We start from the raw sequence: 11,433 nt of genomic DNA on the forward strand, positions 1-11,433 counted from the left end.
CATAGGGTATACACATTTTCTCCACATCATTTTATAGTGTTAATCAATACAATATTAAATTTCTGCAAAGTCAAACTTTATTATGGCCCACATAGCAGAGTCAGCTAACTGCATGGAAAATCAACTGAAATCGTTTCAGAGCATCGTCTTCACTGTTCAGTGACATAAAAGAGCAGGAAAGACATCTGGACCATCAGACACTTTCAGTAAATAATTGATGAACTGTAAAGTTTATTTACTTTCCATCAGTACATTTTATTTTAAATGATAAATGTTTTTCAAAATACCTGTTCTGTTATGCTACAGAATAATTCATATTGTATTTTAGATACTGGAATAAGTAATTGGTCATACTGATTTGATATTTCAAATGTTTTATTTTGAAATCGAGTTGCATCAAACGGAAGTAGCTAAAAGAACGTCAAAGTGGATAAAAAGACGAACATTACCGTGATGAAAAATACTTCAAAATAAACCTGGAAGATTTTTTTTTTTTATTTAAACCAACTTCTTTGGCCATGGGTGAAAAAAATATGTTAAAAATACAATGCAAAATCATCAACATTATTTATTAATAACACATGCGCACTGCGCACATAGTTCCCAAAATAGTAATGCATCATTCAGTTAAAGTCAAGTCTAGTGAAGGGTTAAAATGGGTCAAAACATGGCAATAATGACACTTAAAAAACAATGACCAAACCTTAATGTGAAAAGTTCCCCCTACCTCTGATCGAAAATGATGCGTTCTCAGACCAACTAGGAGACAAGCATATGTTAAACTGGGATGAAGCATATATGATGCATAAAATATGACATTTTAAATGCTTCTTCAGACTGAAATCATATGTCTTCCAACACAGCCATGATTAATTCATTTGACAGCCCAAACTGCAGGTGTCTAATAGCGTTTAAATGTGCTGTCAGTCAATTAAAATCAGAGGGAAACGCAGAAGACGCGGCTGGCCTGCGCCAAAACTCACCGCGGCTCCTGGAGCGTCCGCCGGAGAGAACAGATTTTATTGGATGCTTTCCATCACGAAGCCTCCGATGCCAGCAGCAGAAAAACAAAATAGTCGCAATAGTCCCGATTAGAAGCAGCAACAAGAGCAGCACATATTGGATACTGTACGGCCTGAGCAGCACCAAAAACGCCGCAGCGATCATCATAGGGTGTAGATATGGAGCAGATCCTCTCCTGCACCGCTTAAAGCTCCAGATGAGGAGAAAGACGCTCGCTGACACGCTCGAAGCATCACACAGCCACGGACGTGGAGCGTCCGGAGTCAAAAGGGACAACCCAGACCACTGATATCACTGTTGTGAGGTACAATGCATGACTCAGCACAGACGCACGGTTCACTTATTTATTTATTTCACCGAGGGCAAAGGAGAGTCAGCAGATTTATCCCAGGCTGCATCGCAGTAATCTGCTGCGGGGTCTCTCTGCCCTGCGATAGGATGCTATAAAGGAAATGTCTGCAGGAGGTGCTTCTGCAATCACTAATGATTCCACCTCCATTAGGTCCTCCATTAACCCATTTAATTGAAGGTCAACTGTGGGATTATTTATGTATTTATTTATTTTATTTATTTCTCTATTTCTTATAAAAAGAGATTGCTTAAAAGGGAGGCATCAAGTTAGATTTAAAAAAAAATGTTTTGAACCCTCACTACACAATAATACTACAGCAAAAGACAAACTGTTTGCATAATTTTTTGCAAAACATTTACACAACTCAAGTAAATATCAACCATCCCAATTATTTCCTCATTCAATAAATATAAACTTCAGTGGACTCAAACAACTGGGTCAAAAATAGATCATGCGTTGACCAAAAATCCCGTTTCCGCCCGTAAACACAATGACACAGGGGCGGGGAGTGTTTTTCTATTCGATTGAGTTAGGAAAAGGACTGATACCCCGCCCGTCTGGCATGCATTGCGTTGCAAAAGAAACGCATCTTCTTTCGTGACGTAGGAGACCAGACTGGCTGCTGCATTCACTAGCATTTGGGACGTTGATGAAAGCTTGAGCGTTAACAAACTACAACAGCGAAAGAAATCAGCAACAAGAGGAGTTGGTAACAAATAATATTGGGATTAGTTTATCCGTTGATTTAAGATTTACTAGCTGTAGTTTTTAGTGTGTCAATTGCATGCCACTCATCTGAAAAATCATCTGACAGCTAAACTAATGTTAGCTTAGTGGGGGATCGCCATGCATGGGGGGCTATTAGCTTGCGATTTTAAAGCTGCTAATAAACGTATTATTCAGCCAATAGATAATATTGGACGGAACTCTGAGTTAGGTGGAGTAACGTAAAGATATTTTAACCTTCACGCCATTTTGTGCAGAATTGCAATGGTACAGTCGACAAGCAGTGTGTGAAAACTAATTTTACATTCGGGAAATCCAGTCCGTGAATGCAACATTTTGGCGCTCACTTTCTTCTTCTGTCTCATTTAAGACAGCTCCTATCTCAGTAGTGCCACTGCTGGTAATAATGTGTACTGCAATAATCGACATTTTAACACCAATGTGAATGACAGCAAATATTAACTAAACATTTTATGGCTTCACAGAAATATTATTTAAGTGTGTGCTCTGTTTATTTGTTTTCTTATTTGTTTCATCCTGAGTCAGTCTAGTGTTTGGTGCTTTACTGAAGCTTCATTCAAACTTAGCTAAACATTTGTTATTTATCTTGGATAAATGATTAAATTGAGCTGCAGTTTCTAGTTGCATCTTGTTTTTCTCTTTATTTCCAGACGACATGTCTTCTCCAAATCAAGAACAGGAAGATGAGGTGGAAGAAGTGGAGTTTGTCTCTGTGAGTGACACTTACATACTTCTTTAGATTAATAGAAATTGAATTATTTCTGCTTCTAATTTAAGCAATGGAAGGGAAAAAAATTTAAATAGGGTTTTAGAGCAATTAAAAAGTTATTTTTGCTCCTTAGAATTTAGAATTTGATGAGTCTGATAATGATACAACACATCAGATTACTTTTAATGCATTTGGACTATTTTGTTATAAATAAATAATGTATCAATAATTGTATACCCATCTGAGATATTAAAATGATAGAAAATTGTCCCCTTATGCTAATACAAATTTTTCTTATTTTTGCAACCATAGAAAATGTTAGCATTTCTATAAAATGCTATTTTTTCGTCAAAGTTATCGTTGTTTAAAAAGAAAATACACGTATAATAGTTAATGTTCTTATAGAAATGCTAAAGTATAAAGTTCTGTATTCTAATAGCTTTAGGGTGCAGTAGTTGAATCTCTAAGTCAGTTCTTTCTAAGAACACTGTAATCGTTTATCCACTTATGTATTAATATTTAATTATCAAAATTTTAACTCCTCAAAATCTGGATTCTGGATGTTGAATAGAGTCTTTTTATTTCCTCCAGGAGGGGCCTCTTAGACCAGTGTTAGACTGCATTGATCTGTTGAGCGATAGTGATGAAGATGGATGTTCATCACTGCCAGTCTTGGTTTGTGATTAAGTAGATTGTCTGCTTCATAAAAACAGCGAATAAGTATCTTTACATTTTTGTAAAATAATGTTTTTTTTTCCATTTATAGATTGAGGACAAAATCAGCCAACATAAAGCGCATGTCACATCTACTCTGGACAGACTGGCTCATCAGGTAGCTATAGAGAAAAAGGAGAGAGCAAAGAAATGTAGAGCATTCAAGGTAAGATGTTTTAATTTCTCTTTTTTTCTTATTTCTTGAAAAGAACATTTGGTCAACAGCAAAAAAAAAAACACATTTTCATTTGTTAGTTTTCTTTGCATAAATGAAATGTAAATTGCAAAATACAATATTCAAGTGTTGTGCAGTGTCACCTAGAAAAACTAAAACAGTTACATTTGCAACAGAGCCACCTAGTGGTCTGAAACGGGAAGTTTTAGAATGAACAGTTTCAATGAGTCATTTCAAAATGAATGCGTTAAAATGACCTTCATCAGAGAATTTCTTTGCAGAAAAAGAGTTTTATGTTCTGAAGGTTGTTGTTTCTTTTTTCAGGAAAAACAGATTTTACAAAAAGCTCACGGTCAGCAGGAGCTGGCTGTGAGTTCTGCCAACAGCGTTAATCAGGATGCAAAACGCTGTGTGGAAATGTGGCTGAAGATGCCTGGTGATGTATACATTTTTGTCTTTCTTTAGTGTAAATCAAACTTATACATAACTAAGGTTATCATTTTTTTATTTATCATAGTTTGATGTTTTTTGATCTTATTTGTGACTGGAAGATTTTTCTGTTCCTTCAGGTGTTAAACCTGGCGTGGTCAGTGCTGGTTCGGGTAGAAAACTCCCGTCCGCTTCCTTCCCGAGGAACAACTTCACGAGACAGACGTGTCCTGTGATCAACTGTGGGCGTGTCTATGACAACGCTTCGCTGCTTGATGGACATTTGAAAAGGTCACCTCGCTTGAGTCGTGGCATTGTACTGCGCTGCTTTTGATTTGCAGAAATTGGAGTATTTTACTCACCGGCTGAGTAAAACTGTGTGTGCAGGTTTGACCATTCTCCGTGTGACCCTGAGATCAGTCTCAGAGGAAGTCCATCCGAGCAGTTCGCCTGCGTGGCCTGCAGTCAACAGTTTCAGGCCAAAGAAGCTTGGAGAAGACATTTGGAGTCAAAGGTTGGAGCAATTTTCCTTAAAATACAATCCACATCATTTTGTTTTAGTTTAATGAGGATAAATAAAAATGCTAACAGTTTTGAAAGGTTCTTATTAACAACAAACACCATCTGATAAAATTGCCCAGAAATTGCAGTTGGAAAATACTAACTATAAAGTCTACTAAAACCTGGAATAAAACATCTTTAGATATCAATGAATTAAAAAAATAATAAAATCGGAGATTGGTTGGAAGAGTTTTGGTTCTTATTTTATTTAAAAGTTTTATGGTAATTTCTAATGAACTACTGCCACTCTGCAGAAACTATGTCCTGAAAAGGGACAGGTTTTTTGGATTTTGGCTAAAAACGGCATAATCAGGGGCTGCACGGTGGCGCAGTGGTTAGCGCTCTCGCCTCACAGCAAGAAGGCCCCGGTTCGAATCCCGGTTGGGACCTTTCTGTGTGGAGTTTGCATGTTCTCCCCGTGCATGTGTGGGTTTTCACCGGGGACTCCGGCTTCCTCCCACCATCCAAAAACATGCTTCATAGGTTAATTGGTGACTCTAAATTGCCCCTAGGTGTGAATGTGGGAGTGAATGTGTGTGTGATTGAGGCCCTGCGACAGACTGGCGACCTGTCCAGGGTGTACCCTGCCTTCGCCCTTCAGTAGCCGGGATAGGCTCCGGCACCCCCGCGACCCCGAAAGGGAAGAAGCGGTCAAGAAGATGGATGGATGGACGGCATAATCAGAATTAAAAGACCACTGAGAATGCTTTTAAAATATATCAAAAAATTATGGAAGTGGGCTTTTAAGAAGTCTGAAATGTAAATAATCACAAAAATGCATAAAAAACAGGAAATTGTCGGAAATTTTGTGTAGAAAGTCATAATTGATGCTCATTGAAGGAGAAAGCAGAAACTAGTCTAAAAATACCAAAATCTTTACTGTGAAAACTTATCAAGTTATTAACAAAGGATAAAAAAGTGTAATAAATTCTGCTAAATCTTTTATTTGAAAGTAACATTTTATTTTTGTCTATTATATATATGGTCACTCAAATCTTTTTTTCTTTCAGGCACTGATAATTAAAAAACATTTCCGTCATATTTATGATTTTATTCAGACACTTCTGCTCTGATCTTACCTTCATTTTTTATCAACATAATAAAGTCCTTAAAGCTTTAAATATGTTTATTTGTGTTGTTTATTTGCGCAGAAGCTTTCAGGTAAAGAGACTTGTGCTTTTTAGTATTTGTGAGTCTAAATGTTTTTCATTGTCGTTTGACATCCAGGTCTCCTCGTCCAGTTCTGATGGTCACAGCATGGATCAGATCTATCAGCGGATTGTGTGTTTCGCTTGCCCCGCCTGCTACCTGCTCTTCAACCTCAGAGACGAGTGTCTTCAACACATGTCGGCTAAAAATCACTTCACGCATTCACTTGCTCTGAAAGGTGAAGCAAGTCCTCGTTAGAATTCGACCCTGCACGATAAATAAAACATGAAATATTTGGGTAAAAATATATTTTTTAAAGGAAATGTTCTTGTTTTCTTTTAAATGACTTAAAGAAAGCAAAGAAGCAGCGATGCCGGTTCCTGTCCCTCAGCATGTAAAGAACCGTCTCATCGCTTTGTGCAAGGATACGGCGTTCACCGTGCGCTGCTCTTTATGTCACAAAGTGCTGACGTCACACCAAGTGGCTCAAGCTCACTTTAAGTAGGTCCCTATGTCAACGATCTCTGTTTTAGAGTTTCTTGTGGTCATTTTCTGTATTTTCTTTTCCAGTGTGTACTGTAGGCAAGGCTGCGCCGTGGCCAAAGCGGAGAAAACAGTAGTGGAAGTTATGAAGCAGCTCCTGGTGAAGGGACAGTGCAGTGTCTGCTCCAAAGTCTTTTTCAGTGAAGCTGAGATGGAGAAACACAAAGACTCGGCGCAACATGATGTTGAGGTCAATCAAACGATAGCCAAAGCTCTTCTGCAGTACAGCAGGTTCCATAGAGCACAGCAGGAGCAAAGGCGTTCCCACGTCGCCGGCGGTTCCTCTCAAAGAAGAGCCCGAGAAGAGAAGGATTGTGGTGAACTTTCAGTTAAGCGCCAGAGGATGAGTCAAGGTTCTCATTCCAGCAGTAACAGAACCTCGGTGACCGCGTGGTTCTGCGAGTGCGGTCTGCAGTTCCCGGAGGAGGGTCTGGCCACTAAGCATGTTTTGGCCGTGAACCAGATTTTCCACCAGTGTGGCGTGTGCGGCAAACTCATGGGAGAGTCTTCCATAGCCAGCCTTCACATGAGCCGCTTCCATGGCGGGGCGCACCTCTCCAACTTCCTGTACCTCTGCAGGAAGTGTAAAGTCCAAATGCCCCGATTTGAAGACATCCTGTCTCATGTGTCAGAGGCTCACAGTGGACACACTTACATCGCAGAACAAGAAGTGCCCGATGTTCCAGAGGCCAAACCCTCCACCAGCAGCGAAGCCGCTCCGACCTCTTCCAGCAAAGTCCAGCAGGACACCGTGGAGACGTCGTCCTCCGTGACCCGCGGCCTCACCTGGATGTGCAGGATGTGCGAGGACATCTTCGACTCGGAAGCCGCCGTCCACAAACACTGCACTGACATCGGCAGCCACAGCTTTCAGAGGTTCGTCTGTGGACACTGCCCTCAGAAGTTCTTCAAGGAGTCCACAGTGAGGAGACACTGCATGAACGAGCACGACGGGGACATAAAGAGTTGGTATTTCTGCGGCCTCTGCGACAGCATGCAGATGGACACAGAGGCGGAGTTCCTGGACCATTACTGGAGCCTTCACAGCAGGGATTACTGCTGCATGGACAACGCCGAAGTTCTTCAACCAGCTGCTGCAATGAATCCACAGGAATGCCCGTGCATGTCCTCAGAACACAGCAAGGAAAGGACAAAAGAGGTTTATACCAGATGCATGAGAGAGCTGGCTGCAGAGGGGAGATGCCAGTACACGTGTCCTCCCTGCAGCGTGTCGGTGCCAACGTATGCGCAGATCAAGACTCACGTGCACACAAAGCATTCAGTTCTGAACCTGGACAAGACATTCCAAGTGCAATGCAACACGTGTCACAAGAGTTTTATGGGTGTTCCGAGTTTCCATAAACACTATCATCACTGTCACTGCACACTGGAGCCCTGCAGGAGCTCCAGGAGGAGCTCAGAGGCAGAGCCCACTCATGTGAAAATAATACATGCAGTGGAGGTCAAAGCACACAAAGGCGGTACGTTTGTGAAGAAGTTTGATTTTTGCATTTGTTGTTGACTGCAGCATGTTTGATTAGTTTTTCATGACACACAGAGATTGAAGATGAAACTCTGGGGAGGTTCTTGGAGGAAGATCAGACCAACAGCGAAAAGGATTCAACTGCGATGGGTAAACATTTAAAGGAAAACACTCGGCATGTGATAAAAAAAATAAAAGTGACACAAAGAAAGTAATTTATCACTTGGGAAAAAAAAATCAAAACAATTAATTGAATACTATTTAATACTGTTTTGTCTCCTGTTACAGAGACCTCTGATGATGAAATGAAATCTGCTCAGTCAATAAGTGCAGAAGAAGCCAGAGAATCGGCAGGTAAAAAAAAAATCTCTTAAGCAATTACAGAAAATGTAGTAATATTTTAGTATAAAGTGCTTGCTGCACGTTTATTTAACTACTACTACTAGACTACTTTCAAAATTACCGTTCAATATTTTTTGTTGATCATTTTACTGGAAACTGACCCAAAGCAAATCAACCTTTATTTATAAAGCCCTTTTCATTCCGTGAGGCAGCTCAAAGCGCCGATCCGCCAACATGCCAAAAAGATGTGAATCTTAAAGACCCACTCTGATAAAAATCATGTTTTTGGGTTGTGATTAATCACGGTTAATCACAATGTTTTACGAGGCAAATTTTAAATAACTAATTGTTCATAAGTTCTATAAAAAGTATTATAATGTACTAAAAATTGATGGAATTTTTATTTATTTTGTAAGTGACCATTTATTAAGCGGGATAATACCTGACAACGGGTGGATTATCAGAAATTAATGCACGCCATGGAAGCCTGAACTGGTGAAGGATAATTAATTTCCATTAACAAATATTAAGGCGTTAATTATTTTTGATTAATCGCATGCATTAACCCATTAAATTTGACAGCCTTAGTTTTTTTATCATGCTCTTGTGTCATTTTTCTGATGATTGAGGACATCCATTAGAAAAACTATGCTTAAAATTGCACTTTTTTGTTCAAATTTAATCAGAGGCAGATGCAAAAAGGCTGTTTTTAAAAAGAAAAAGCGTATTTGTGATGTAGAAAATAAACTGGATGCGCCACAGGCTCTGCTTCGAGCTCTTAGCAATGGCGAGGCAAAGGGGTGGTGGGGTCTCTCACCGCCAACAGTCAATTTTGAGCCAAATTTTGAAAGAACTACTGGCACTCTGCAGAAACTTCCTTTAGAAAAAAAGCACAGTTTTTTTTTTCTTTTCTAATTTTGCCTAAAAAGGCATAATCATAATTAAAACACAGCTGGGAAAGTGTTTGAAATAGATAGAAATATGATTTGTGTGGGTCTTTAAAGGGTTACCGAACAGGGAAGTTGGAGGCTGACTCCCCCCACAGTTGAAATTTTAAAATCCAGTCATGGGGTGAGGCTGGGAACAGGACTGTAATCATTACTGAAGCTGCAGATTATGATGTGAGAATTTTGAAAGGATGTGGGACTTAAACGGTTTGACTAATCACAAAATTCAAATGTAAAACCTCGATTCAACCTGTAGGGGGCAGCACACAGGTGTTTTTTTTGTTTGTTTTTTTTTTTACTATATTTTCAAGAAATAAAAAAGTTTATTATAACTTATCACAAATTTGGCAATGATCAACAGACGGCACTTTTAAAGCCCCATTTATAGCAATCAACAAGACAAAAAAAGTTGATTTAGGATTTGGTTACCCTTTAAGATGTACTGTGTTTTATTTTGTCGTATCATTTTAATCTCTTTTCTTGTTTATTTTCCTTCTCTGCAGAGTTGGAGGAAGCTCTCCAGAGAAGTCTTGTGGAGTTCTAAGTGCTTTCTAAATGAACTCGTTCCTTTTGCTCACCTGTCATGTTGACCTTTTACTCTCAAGGTCATTGTTTTTAGAGTTATTCAATAAAACTCACGATTTACTTTCTGTTAAAGTCGACGCTTCCAGTAACAGACGGTATGTTTTAAAGTTAGTTAAAGCTGAGGGTTTCTGAGTAGGCGTACGTTTTAAACATTGAAGTTATGCGTCACATGTTGACACACGGAGGATTGTGGTGACACGGCTAGATGCCTGGGCTGACCTCGTGACCGCACAGCAACCGCTCCTCCACTTCTCTAGTTTCACTACAGCACCAACATGTGGGCTCTCTTTAGTTCAGAAATCAGAAATGGATGAATAGATATCGTTTTATTAAACAAATGATCTTTTATGATTAACACTTAAAATTGTCAGGAAAAAATGTTGTGTAAAGCTGTAACTGAATCTCCACACTGGGACAGAACGGTTTTCCTTAAAAATACTTACAGTAAAAATGTTTTTCTTTAATAAAGATATAATAACAGAGCAAGATATTGTGTTTGTTTTGGTGAATTAGTTCATTGTTTTGCTTTTGGTAATCTTAATAATGAAAATGCTTTTTTGGTACCTCACTGTTATATTTTAAGCTTTTGAAGAGCAGAAAAACAACTGTTTCAGACCTGTTAGTTGGTAAACGGAGGAAAAATAGATGGAATCCATCTCTGTTGCATGAAAGCAGTAAAATCAACTGTAACAAGCTCCAGTCGCCTCATCAGCGCCCCCTAAAGGTGGCTTGGTTTCATAACTTCTTTGTCTTTTTTCCAAGTAAATCGATGAAAGCACTTGTACAAATGGATGACTGGAAAAATGCAAAAGTTTTATTAAGCACATCTGTATATATGTTGCTGTACATTGTATAAATAAATCATACAAAAATCACTGAATAAACAGTTTATTTTATCAGTACTTTATTTTATTAATTTTCTGTTTTTTTTTTCATACCAAATTGTCCTAAGTTTGATAAATCTATGTGTAGATATTTATTTCTTTTGTCTGTCTTCTTTAATTATTTCTTTGATTGCTTGAAATGAACCAATTTCAGTTTTGGGATATAATCCCATGTGAGTTACCTCCTCACATAACTGCAAGAAAAATTAATCTGAGCATGTAGATGGAGTTAATGTTAAACACCAAAGTTTACTAAGAAAAAAAAGGCAAAAAGGGTTGATTTACAAACATTTTTCTTTTTCTCCCTATATGTTTACTTAAGATAACACATTGGGATTTTCCACTATCCTCGGTAATATGGTCAATGCTAGTGCTACATTTAAGAATAACTGTTATAATAAAAGCAATCTCAGTCATCACAACCAATGGTTTAAGGCAATTTACAGTTAAAAGTTTTATTCAAAAGTTTACATCTGTCTTGTTTAGCTGTTACTTTAAGCTTACTTGAACTTTAGGTTCTTATCTTTTAATTTTCTATTTTAATGATCACTCCTTTAATATTACTTTTAAATGCTTTTAAATACATTTTATGTAAAGCACTTTTTTATTTCGAACATATATAAAGCATAAATAAACAACTTTAAACCTTGTGTGGTTTGCCTTTTCTTTATACACCAAATGTGCAACACAAATAAACTTGTCTTTGAATTATTTTGATGTGGGAAAAAATAGGCTGAACTTTGAAACTAAAATGGGACTGGATTTGTCATTAATTCTTGTTTTTTTTTTT

General features: G+C 38.2%; 2 protein-coding genes across 6 annotated transcripts in view; one reads left to right on the top strand and one right to left on the bottom strand.

Annotated features, from left to right (window-relative positions):
- Window positions 1-1,202, bottom strand: part of dst (dystonin) — a 92,473-nt gene extending 91,271 nt beyond the window's left edge. The window contains exons 1-2 of the mRNA XM_036215470.1: window positions 984-1,202; window positions 728-759 (exon numbers count right to left, since the gene is read on the bottom strand). Coding sequence (XP_036071363.1) covers window positions 728-759; window positions 984-1,170 — 219 coding nt within the window. The 5' untranslated portion in view covers window positions 1,171-1,202. The remainder of the gene's footprint in view (window positions 1-727; window positions 760-983) is intronic.
- Window positions 1,190-10,634, top strand: znf451 (zinc finger protein 451). 5 transcript variants are annotated; one of them, XM_024297872.1, is made up of 13 exons: window positions 1,190-1,327; window positions 2,773-2,834; window positions 3,423-3,506; window positions 3,598-3,711; window positions 4,045-4,156; window positions 4,290-4,440; window positions 4,537-4,663; window positions 5,938-6,097; window positions 6,213-6,360; window positions 6,430-7,883; window positions 7,961-8,035; window positions 8,174-8,239; window positions 9,678-10,634. In XM_024297872.1, exons 2-13 carry the CDS (start codon window positions 2,778-2,780, stop codon window positions 9,716-9,718), a joined length of 2,589 nt encoding a protein of 862 aa, XP_024153640.1. In that variant the 5' UTR covers window positions 1,190-1,327; window positions 2,773-2,777; the 3' UTR covers window positions 9,719-10,634. The 5 variants fall into 5 exon arrangements, with proteins under 5 accessions (XP_024153640.1, XP_024153638.1, XP_024153641.1 ...); XM_024297870.2 differs by lacking the exon at window positions 1,190-1,327 and adding an exon at window positions 1,930-2,084; XM_024297871.2 differs by lacking the exon at window positions 1,190-1,327 and adding an exon at window positions 1,932-2,080.
- The last annotated feature ends 799 nt before the right edge of the window (window positions 10,635-11,433 follow it).

Source organism: Oryzias melastigma, linkage group LG15 (genome assembly GCF_002922805.2).
Source record: "Oryzias melastigma strain HK-1 linkage group LG15, ASM292280v2, whole genome shotgun sequence".
Lineage (NCBI taxonomy): Eukaryota > Metazoa > Chordata > Actinopteri > Beloniformes > Adrianichthyidae > Oryzias > Oryzias melastigma.